General features: G+C 35.4%; 1 protein-coding gene across 16 annotated transcripts in view; it reads left to right on the top strand.

The window, feature by feature from the left end:
- Positions 1-12139, top strand: part of ATRX (ATRX chromatin remodeler) — a 249515-nt gene that overhangs the window by 114333 nt on the left and 123043 nt on the right. For all 16 annotated transcript variants that reach the window (XM_004280438.4, XM_033406900.2, XM_004280437.4 and 13 more), the window contains 3 exons: positions 2825-2918; positions 9443-9545; positions 11186-11404. In XM_004280438.4, the coding sequence (XP_004280486.1) occupies positions 2825-2918; positions 9443-9545; positions 11186-11404 (416 nt within the window). The remainder of the gene's footprint in view (positions 1-2824; positions 2919-9442; positions 9546-11185; positions 11405-12139) is intronic.

The raw sequence follows: 12139 nt of genomic DNA, 5'->3' as shown, positions 1-12139 counted from the left end.
CAAACTCTGGTGTCCCTGTATTGTCTGGAAACTTAATGTTGGGTAATGGGGAGAAATCAAAAGCTAATAGCTGAATTATAATATTAAATCAAGTGTAGTATGTGGATTTCAATTTTCACCTAAATTTTTAAAAAGTTATAAAAGTTATTTTGGTGATAATTTCAAAAGTGTAGTTATTGATTGCCTTTATAGTATATGATATTAAAATTGATGTTATTTTTCTCATGCATTATAGTGGTATTTAGTTATGTAGGACAGTGTCCTTATGCTTAAGGGTTAACTGTCATGATATCAGCACTTAATTTCAAATAGTTCAGTGCAAAAAAGGGTGTGTATATGTTTAGGGAGAGATAAAGCAAATGTGCTAAACTTAACAGTAAGTGAATTTAGGAGAAAGGATACATTCAAAAATTCTTTAAAACTTTTGGTAGGTTTGAAAATTTTTAAAATAAAATGTTTGATGAAAAATGAATACTAGACTTAAAATTGTATTTAATTACAGGAGAAGTTTGTGTGTGCATGTGGACACCTGTGTTCTCCCAAATTCCCAGTTGCTTAGCAGTTCTTTTTTACTATTGTTTTTTTTTATTGTGGTAAAATATACATAACATAAAATTTTAACCATTTTTAAGTTTTTGAATTAATTCAGTAGCATTAATATATTCACATTGTTGTGCAACCATTAACACTATCTGTCTCCAGAATTCTTTCATCATCCCAAGCTGAAACTCACTAAACACTAATTCCTCATTCCCTTCTTCTCCCATAGCAAGTCTTTATATTATTTATGCCTGCCTATGTTTTTTTTAGATAGAATAGACTTTTGATTCTGAGGTCAGCTCATGATATTCTAAAAATATTTTATTTTGACATAATTTTAGATTTATAGAAATGTCAGAAAAATAGTGTGGAGTTCCTATATACCCTTCACCCAGCTTCCCTAATTTAATACCTTACACTTACTACAGCACAACAATCAAAACCAGGAAATTAACATTGATGCAATACTATTAGTTCAACCAGGGTTTGACAGACTACACCTGTAGGCTAAATCTGACCTTCTGCCTTTTTTTATAAGTAAAGGTTTATTGGGGCACTGTTATACTTATTCAGTTACTGCTTTCATGTGTTTACAGTGTCAAAGTTGTGTAGAGATGAGTGGTTGCAACAGAGACCATATAGCCTACAAAGTTGAAAATACTTACCGTCAGACCTCTGACCTCTGATGTAAACTATAGATTTTATTTGGTTATCATTATTTTTCCCACTGATGTTCTTTTACCACTTTGGAATCCATTCTAGGATCCCACATTGCATTCACTTGTCTCCTTAATCTACTCCAATCTGTGACAGTTCCTTTGTCTTTTCTTTCATGACCTTGACACTTTTGAAGTCTGTTATCAATTATTTTCTAGACTGTCCATCTATATGTATTTGTCTAGTGTCTTCTCATGGTTAGATTTAGGTTATTAGGCATTTTGACAACAGTACTACAAAAGTGATATTGAATCTTTCTCTGTATCATACCAAAGGTGTATGATGACAATATGTCTTATTACTGGTAATGCTAACCTGATTTAAGTTGCTTAAGTTGGTGTCTGCTGGATTTTTCCACTGTTAAAAGAAAAACTATTTTTCTGTTCATATTTAATATCTTGTGGGGAGATACTTTGAGACAATGCAAATATCCTGTTTCTCATCCATACTTATGCCCACTAATTTTAGCATCCAACTGCCTGAGCAGTTTTTACTGTGATGTATGTGTAAGTGGTGATTTTCAGTTTCTTTCATTACTTCTAGGAAGAGTTGTTTCCCCGTTTATTTATTTATTGCATTGCTTATATTAATATGGACTTATAGATAGATACTTATTTTATTCTATGAGTTATAATCCAGTTGTTCATTTTGTTGCTCACATTGTTCCAGCTTTGCTTATTGGGAGCTTCTCAAGTTGGATCCTGTGTCCTTTGAATATATCCCCATCATTTTTTGAGCACTGCTTTACTTTCTGGCACCACAAGATAGTCCAGGCTCATCTTATATTTTCCCTGCCTGGCTTCCTCTGGCCAGAAAGATATGGGTATTCTCCTGGGGTTTCAGATGCCTGTGTCTTAGTGGCAGTTTTGGTACAGAAAAATAAAATTTTGGAGAGAAAAAATAAAATTGGGAATTCACCTTATATTCTTGTGATATGCAGGGCTCTGCTCCTTTTCCCAGTGCTGTGGCTAGAAATGCAGTCCTCCCAGAGTTTTGCTGTCAGCACCCTCTGCATAGTTTTGGAATTCAGCCGGCCTTCCTGTCAAAACCAGGAAAGAACGGAGGAAAAAATAAAACACATGACATTCACATCCCTCCACAATTTTATGGGGATCATTATTCAGGTTTTGATTTCAGTCCCTAGTCTGCCTGCTCTTGTTTCCTTTTCACAGTTCTTAGGTTGTTATTTTATGTATTCTGTCTATAGTTTTCAGTTGTCATAAATGGCAGAGGGTCTGTAATCGCCCTTATTCCACCTTGGCCAGCCTACTTTGCTTGTTTTAAATAACCAGAATTCTTTTATTGACAGGCAATTTCTCATTTTGTCAATTCGTATGCAATTAATACTTACATTTTAATGTAGAATCATAATTTTATAACCATAGTTGGATTTTACTTGATTTTTTTATAAATACCATTTGTGTCATTAACTGGTCTAATCTATATGACATAATATGTACTACAGATATTATTCTCATAATACTCTAAGTTTTAATGTGAAGTTACTGACAAATTGCATTTCTATTGGGAAGTATTTAATAACTTTTAATATATATTTTTATTCAAGTGAGCAGTGAAGATTCTGAAGATTCTGATTTTCAGGAATCAGGAGTTAGTGAAGAAGTTAGTGAATCTGAAGATGAACAACGGCCAAGAACACGGTAAATATATAGTATTTTCTAAAATTTTAGGAATTAATCTGAATAACCATGCTTCAAATTATTTGTAGAAAGTTTGCTGTTACTAATAAAGTAAAATATTTAACATTTTGATTTGAAACTAATTATTAAAATTATTAATTTAAAAATAGTATGTATAAACATGCTATATATACTTGAATTGTATGTTCTAAATTAGGTGGACTTTCAGTGTGCAAAAACACGCTTAACTGTAATTTTTCGTTGTTGTGGTGAGAAGTTGTGGTAGGTAAGAGGCTCTGTAGACAAACTACTGCACTCTAACTCCTGGCTTTACTACTTCCTGTTTGTATGAATACTCTGTGCTTCAGTTTCCTCATCTGTAAAATGGGGGATTACATTATTATTTACCTTATTGATTATTGTGGGCATTAAATGAGATGGTGCATGTAAAGGACTTATAATAGTGCCTATTTGGTAATTAGTAAGTGCTCCATGAATGCTAATTATTGCTGTTTGTAGTACTACTAGTATTATAGTAATTAAGATGTGTTTGTTCTCTCAATACACATAGCTACTGATCTAGATTACAAGTTATTTAAAATTTTGCTTCCTTCTTAGCATAGTATTTTAGATAATAATAACCGTTCTAAGAAATTTTTATTTCCTCCAGAATAATATGATACTTCTATCAACTTACCAATTTGTGTTTGTGTGAGTGTATATATGTATATCTACATAGCTGTTTGCACTTGTAAATTTTAAAATATTTGAGGTTGTTTTAGATTAATACCAGGTTGTGCCTGGAGTATAGTAACATACTGTACTTCAGGGAAATATAAAATAACAATAGGATACAATGAGAATTTTAAAGCACTGAGATGGAATTCATATAGCACAAAATTCACTATTTTAAAGAGTAGAATACAGGGATTTTTAGAATATTCACAAAGTTGTGCATCTACTACCACTATCTAATTTCAGAACATTTCCATCATCCCAGAAAGAAATCCTGTACCCCTTAGCTGTCATTTCCCATTCTTCCTGCTTCTCATCCCCTGGCAAAAACTAATCTATTTGTTTATGGATTTACTTATTCTGAACATTTCATATGAATAGATTCGTAAATATGTGTCTTTTTTATGAATGGATTTTCTCAGTTAGCATAATGTTTTCAATGTTTATCCAGGGCTGTAGCTTGTTTCAGTACTTTATTCCTTTTTTAAAAAGTATTTTATTGAAGTATAGTTGATTTACAATGTTGTGTTAATTTCTGCTATATAGCAAAGTGATTCAGTTATACATATTTATATTCTTTTTTGTATTATTTTCCATTATGGTTTATCACAGGATATTGAATATAGTTCCCTGTGGAACTTGAGTATAGTTCAAGTAGGACCTTGTTGTTTATCCATCCAATATATAATAGTTTGTGTCTGTTAATCACAAACTCCCAAGTCCTTCCCTCCTTCACCCCCTCACTCCCCCTTGGCAGCCACAAGTCTGTTCTCTACGTCTGTGAGTTTGTTTCTGTTTCATAGATATGTTCATTTGTGTCCTATTCTAGATTCCACATATAAGGGATATCATATGGTATTTGTCTTTCTCTTTCTGACTTACTTCACTTAGTATGGTAATCTCTAGGTCCATCCAAGTTGCTGCAAATGGCATTGTTTCACTTTTTTGACGACTGAGTGATATTCCATTGTGTGTATATGTGTGTGTGTGTGTGTGTGTGTGTGTGTGTGTGTATGTACACACACACCCACCACATCTTTATCCATTCATCTGTAGACGGACATTTTAGGTTGTTTCCATGTCTTGGCTATGGTAAATAGTGCTGCTAGGAACATAGGGGTACATGTATCTTTTTGAATTATAGTTTTATCTGGGTATATGCCCAGGAATGGAATTGCTAGATCATATGGTAACTCTAATTTTAGTTTTTTGAGGACACTCTATACTGTTTTCCATAGCAGCTGCACCAATTTACATTCCCACCACCAGTGTAAGAGGGTTCCCTTTTCTGCACACCCTCTCCAGCATTTATTATTTGTGGACTTTTTAATGATGGCCATTCTGAATGGTGTGAGGTGGTACCTCATTGTAGTTTTGATTTGCATTTCTCTAATAATTAGTGATGATGAGCATCTTTTCATGTGCTTTCTGGACATCTGTATGTATTCTTTGGAAAAATGTCTATTTAGATCTTCTGTCCATATTTTTGATGGGGATTTTTTGTTATTTTTATTGAGCCGCATGAGCTATTTGTATATTTTGGAGTTTAATTCCTTGTCAGTCGCATTGTTTGCAAATATTTTCTCTCATTCTGTGGGTTATCTTCTCCTTTTGTTTGTAGTTTCCTTCACTGTGCTAAAGCTTTTAGGTTTAATTAGATCCCATTTGTTTATTTTGGTTTTATTTTCATTATTCTAGGAGGTGGATCTGAAAAGATGTTGCTGCAAGTTATGTCGAAGAGTGTTCTGCCTATGTTTTTCTCTAAGAGTTTTATAGTATCTGATCTTACATTTAGGTCTTTAATCCATTTGAGTTTATTTTTGTGTACGGTGTTATAGAATGTTGTAATTTCATTCTTTTACATGTAACTGTCCAGTTTTCCCAGCACCACTTATTGAAGAGATTGTCTTTTCTCCATTGTATATTTTTGCCTCCTTTGTTGTAGATTAATTGACCATAGGTGCATGGGTTTATTTCTGGGCTTTCTATACTGTTCAAATGATCAATATTTCTGTTTGTGTGTCAGTACCATACTGCTTTGATTACTCTAGCTTTGTAGTATAGTCTGAAGTCAGGGAGCCTGATTCCTCCAGCTTTGTTTTTCTTTCTCAGGATTGCTTTGGCTATTCAGGGTCTTTTGTGTCTCCATATAAGTTTAAAAAATTTTTTGTTCTAGTTCTGTGAAAAATGACATTGGTAATTTGATAGGGATTGACTTGAACCTGTAGATTGCCTTGGGTAGTACAATCATTTTGACAATATTCATTCTTCCAATCCAGGAACATGGTATATCTTTCCATCTGTTTTTGTCATTTTTGATTTCTTTTATCAGTGTCTCTTGTGATTTGATGACACTCTTTAGTGTTGTGTTTGGATTGCTTTTTCTTTTGTGTGTGTGTATCTATTGTAGATTTTTGGTTTGCAGTTACCATGAGGTTCTGATATAACAGTCCATATATATACAAGATTGTTCTAAGTTGCTGGTCTCTTAGTTTCCAGAGCATTTCCAATATCCTGCATTTGTACTCTTCTCACGATTGCTGATTTTGACATCATATTTGTGTGTGGTTGACTTCCTACCTTCACTGTATGTTTGCCTTTACCAGTGAGCTCTTCCATTCATAATTTTCTTGTTTCTAGTTGTGGCCTTTTCTGCCTAGAGAAGTTGCTTTAGCATTTGCTATAAAGGTGGGTTTTGTTGTATTGAATTCTCTTAGCTTTTGCTTGTCTGTAAAGCTTTTGATTTCTCTGTTGAATGTGAATGAGAGCCTTGCTGGGTAAAGTATTCTTGGTTGTAGGTTTTACCCTTTCATTACTTTAAATATATCATGCCACTCCCTTCTGGCCTGCAGCGTTACTGCTGAAAAATCAGCTGATAACATTATGGGGATTCCGTTGTATGTTTTTTGTTGCTTTTCCCTTGTTGCCTTTAATATTTTCTCTTTGTCTTTAATTTTTGTCAATTTGATTAATATGTGTCTTGGCATGTTCCTCCTTGGGTTTATCCTGTGTTGGACTCTGCACTTCCTGGACTTGAGTGTTTCCTTTCCCATGTTAGGGGAATTTTAAGCTCTTATCTCTTCAAATATTTTCTCAGGCCCTTTCTCTCTCTTCTCCTTCTGGGCCCCCTATAATTTGAAAGTTGGTGCATTTAATGTTTTCCCTGAGGTCTCAGACTGTCCTCCTTTCTTTTCATTCTTTTTTCTTCATTTTGTTCTGTAGCAGTGATTTACAGGAATCTGTCTTCCAGCTTATTCATTCTTCTGCCTTATTTATTCTGCTATGTTTTAAAATATATATATATATATATTTATTTATTTTTGGCTGTGTTGGGTCTTTGTTGCTGCACGCAGGCTTTCTCTAGTTGCAGTGAATGGGGGCTACTCTTTGTTGCGGTGCTTGGCCTTCTCATTCCAGTGGCTTCTCTCATTGCGGAGCATGGGCTCTAGGTGTGTGGGCTTCAGTAGTTGCAGCGTGTTGGCTTAGTAGCTGTGGCTCACGGGCTCTAGAGTGCAGGCTCTGTAGTTGTGGCGCATGGGCTTAGTTGCTCCGCGGCATGTGGGATCTTCCCAGACCAGGGCTTGAACCCATGTCCCCTGCATTGGCAGGTGGATTCTTAACCACTGTGCCACCAGGGAAGTCCTTATTCTGCTATTGATTACTTGTAGTGTATTTTTCATTTCAGTTATTGTGTTGTTCATCTCTGTTTGCTCGTTCTTTAAATCTCCTAGCTTTTTGTTAAACTTATTTCTTGTATCTTCTCAATCTGTGCCTCCATTCTTTTTCTGAGATCTTGGATCATCCTTACTATCATTAACTGAATTCTTTTTCAGGCAGATTGCCTATCTCCACTTCACTTAGTTGTTCTTCTGGGGTTTTATCTTGTTCCTTCGTCTGGAAAATGTTTCTCTGCCATCTCATTTTGTCTGTCTGTGTTAGTGTTCTCTGTTCCGCAGACTGCAGGATTGTAGTTTGTCTTGCTTCTGGTGTCTGCCCTTTGGTGGGTGAGATTGATCCAGGGACTTGTGCAGGCTTCCTGTTGGAAGGGACTGGTGCCTGCCCACTGGTGGGTGGAGCTGGGTCTTGTCCCTCTGATGGGCAGGGCCATGTCAAGGGGGTGTGTTTAGAGTCGGCTGTGGGCTCAGGGGGACTTTAGGCAGCCTATCTGCTGATGGGTGGGGCTGTGTTCCCACTCTGTTGTTTGTTTGGCCTGAGGCATCCTAGCCCTGGAGCCTGCAGGCTGTTGGGTGGGGCCCGGTCTTGTTGCCAAAATGGTGACCTCTGGGAGAGCTCTTGCTGATGAATATTCCTTGGGGCCTCCGCCACCGGTGTCCTTGCCCCCCATAGTGAGCCATAACTGACCTCCACCTCCCCAGGCGACCCTCCAAGACCCACAGGTTCATCTGATCCAGTCTCCTATGGAGTCACTGCTTTGCCCTGTGGCCCAGTGCACATGAAACCTTGTGTGCGCCCTCCAAGAGTGAAGTCTCTGTTTCCCCCAGTCCTGTGGAGCTCCTGCTCTCATGCCCCGCTGGCCTTCAAAGCCAGATCCTCTGGGGTCTTCTCTTACTGATGTCAGATCCCCAGGCTGGTGAGCTTGATGTGGAGCTCAGAAGTCTCACTCCTGTCAGAGAACATCTGTGATATAATTATTTTCCTGTTTGCCGGTCACCCTCCCAGCCAGTATGGGATTTGATTGTGTGGTGAAAACACCCCTCCTCCTGTCTCAATTGTAGCTTCTTTGGATGTAGAACATCTTTTTTGGTAGTTTCCAGTTTTTCTTGTTGATGGTTGTTCAGCAGTTAGCTGTGATTTTGATGTTTCTGTGAGAGGAGGTGAGCTCAAGTCCTTCTACTCTGCCATCTTCTCTCTTCCCTCATACCTAAATCCTAGAGTAAATTTCTAAAAGTGACATTGTTGGGTTAAAGTTTTGCAATTTTAGGACTTTTCATATATATTTTCACGCTATCTTATAGAAGTCAGTTTTTTCATCTCCCAGCAGAGTATGTAAATAGCCATTTCCTCATTCTTTCAACAATAAAACAATGAGCAGTCTATTAACTAGAACGTATATCTTAGGGGAACTACAATCCATTTTGAGTTAATTTTTCTGTATGGTGTAAGATAGGGGTCCAGATTCATCCTTTCGCATGTAGATACCCAGTTGTCTGAGCACCGTTTGTGAAAAGACTGTTTTCCGTATTGCATTGTCTTGACCTCCTTGTGGAAAATCAATTGACCATAAACATAAAGTTTTATTTCTGGACTCTCATTTCTCTTCCATTGATCTGCATATCTATCCTTTATGCCAGGAACGTACTGTCTTGATTAATGTAACTTAGTATACCAATTCCTAAGCGCAAAAATACATTACTCACCACAAATTGTTGTTACTGTTTTTGTTTTAATTTGTGTGAGCTGGTATGAAGAAAATCATATCTAAGTTTTGTAATCTGTTTTTTTTTTTAATTTAAAGAGATGGTGAATATTTTTCATGTGTATATTGACCATTTATATTTCTAAAGGCCCTCCATCCATCTTATTACTCATATGCTAAACCTCCCCCTTGAATAAATTAAAATGTCGACTGGATTTCTGTTTGATTTTTTTTAACTTTATTTTTTTGATCACTGGATTTCAAATTAAGGGTTCTCCTTTTTGAACCTAGTGAAGGTTTTTTTGGCTCTTTGATTTTTCCTTTATCTTTTTTAGGAATGTACACACAGGTAAAGCAGTTCTAAAATAGTTCATAATTTACTTAAGGAAATTCATCGTGAAGTATTTTATTTTGCATTTTAAATATTCTTTAGGTCTGCAAAGAAAGCAGAGTTGGAAGAAAATCAGCGAAGTTATAAACAGAAAAAGAAAAGGCGACGCATCAAGGTTCAAGAAGATTCATCCAGTGAAAACAAGGTAGTAAATAATGAGATTTACTGTGTGCGCTTGGAATTATAACTGGTACAGTAGACCATTGTAAATATGTTATTACATCTTCTGCATTCCATTCATTAATTAAATTCTCATTTATTTTTTTTTATTTATTTTCTTTTTTTAACATCTTTATTGGGGTATAATTGCTTTACAATGGTGTGTTAGTTTCTGCTTTATAACAAAGTGAATCAGTTATACATATACATATGTTCCCATATGTCTTCCCTCTTGCATCTCCCTCCCTCCCACCCCCCCATCCCACCCCTCCAGGCTGTCACAAAGCACCGAGCCAATATCCCTGTGCCATGCGGCTGCTTCCCACTAGCTGTCCACCTTACTACGTTTGTTAGTGTGTATATATCCATAACTCTCTCTCGCCCTGTCTACTCATTTATTTACATTTTAAATTTTGTGGAAGAATTGACTTACTGAAAGTATAAATATGCAGAAGTATTAACTTTGATATATTATCAATATTTTTCTTTTCCTTAACTGAATCTAATGGAAGTTTTAAGCTGTTCTAATTCATTATTTCCATTCTTAGGGCTATAGACTTGATGTGAAGTATTCTGTCTGAAGACATAAAACATAATGACTCATGTGATTGAATTTCTTTTACCAGTGAAGTCAGTCAATTTAAGTTTCTTGTACAATATATAAGCAGAATTATTTAGAGTACAAGTTCTCTGTAATGTTTTGTCAATCCTGTTCTCTTTTGTGGGGAGTTCATTTTTTTAATGAACCTTTTAACCATTTCTAACGTGCAATTCAGTGGCCTTAATTACATTCATAATTGGGAACTCTGTACCCCTTAAACGGTAACTCCGATTCCCACCTATCTGCAGCCCCTCATAACATCTAATTCTAATTTCTGTGTCTATGAATTTACCTGTTTTAGGTATTTCATACAAATGGAATCACACAGTATTTGTCCTTTTCTGTCAGGCTTCTTTCATTGACATAATGTTTTCATGGTTCATCCACGTTGTGGCATATGTCAGAATTTCCTTTCTTTTTAAGGCTGGATAATATTCCACTGTATGTATATATCACTTTGTGTTTATCCATTCATCTATTGATGGATGTTTGGGTTGTTTATACCTTTGGCTATTTTGAATAATGCTGCTGTGAATGCAGGCGAGTCCCTGCTTTTAATTCTTTTGGTTATAATCTGAGAAGTGGAATTGCTGGATCATATGGTAATTCTGTGTTCAACTTTTTGAGGAACTGTCACACTGTTTTCCCAATGCACCAGCCTTCCAGTTTTTCTACATCCTCACCAACACTTTTTATTTTCTGTTTTTTTTTTAATAGCCATGCTAATGGGTGTGAGTTAGTATCTCATTTGTGGTTTTGATTTAAATTTCCCTAATGACAAGTGATGTTGAATATCTTTTTATGTGCTTATTGGACATTTCTGTGTCTCCTTTGGAGAAAGGTCTGTTCAGTCCTTTGTCCCCTTTTTAGGGTTGTTTTATTAATACTCTTCTGTATTACAAAGTGTAATTCTGAAGCTTTTCAGTACGTTTTCTTCCACCTTTTCTTGGTATGTTAATTGGAATTTCAAGTGGACAAATTAGAAAACTTTATAGTATTAACCTTTGATCGTTTAAATTCCATAGAGTAATTCTGAAGAAGATGATAAAGAAGAAGATGAAGAAGAAGAAGAAGAAGAAGATGAAAATGATGATTCCAAGTCTCCTGGAAAAGGCAGAAAGAAAATTCGAAAGATTCTTAAAGATGATAAACTACGAACAGAAACACAAAATGCTCTTAAGGAAGAGGAAGAGAGGCGAAAGCGTATTGCTGAGCGGGAACGTGAGCGAGAGAAATTGAGAGAGGTAAACCAATTTTTATTTATGATTTTTTAAATATATGACCTTCATAGATATACTTTAGTATTTCAAGAATAGGATGTTGTAATCAACCACAGATTTTTAGTTACAGTTACTTTTTCCTATTAGCAATATTTTATGCAACTTATAAATCTTCATTAGATTATATGAATTGGGTACAGAAAAGAGTTGAGATTCTTGATCACCAGAGTGATTGTGTTTTATTTGGAGTAGAAAACTGTTAAGAGGTTATTGCTTAAATCCATAAAGCATTTCAATTTTTTGAATAAACTTTTTCTTGTAAAAAATTTTAAGCACAGGTACAGGCAGAAGGAATAGTGTTATAAATCTCCATGTATCCATTACCCAGCTCCAATAATTACTAACACGTGGCCAGTTTTGTTTAACCTATTCTTTTGCCTTCAGATTATTTTGGAGAAGTCTCAGAAATCATATAATTTTGTTTATATATAGTTCAGAATATATTGTTGAAAGATAAGGACTTTTTAAACATTACCATTAGTGCCATTATTACACTTAAACTTTAACAGTAATTCCATAATATCATCAAATATCCAGTTAAAATTCAAAATAATTTCATTTTCCTCACAAACATGATAGTGGTTTTGAAAATAGTTGGTGTGAATCAGGATCCCAAGAAAGTCTCACTACATATTGTGTTGCATTTGGATACTTATGTTTATGTTTATCCTTAAGCTAATACCACACTGTCTTGATTAC

This window comes from Orcinus orca, chromosome X, assembly GCF_937001465.1.
Source record: "Orcinus orca chromosome X, mOrcOrc1.1, whole genome shotgun sequence".
Classification (NCBI taxonomy): Eukaryota; Metazoa; Chordata; class Mammalia; order Artiodactyla; family Delphinidae; genus Orcinus; species Orcinus orca.
The sequence above is the reverse complement of the archived record's forward strand: the minus strand, read 5'-3'. Positions and strand labels throughout refer to the sequence as shown.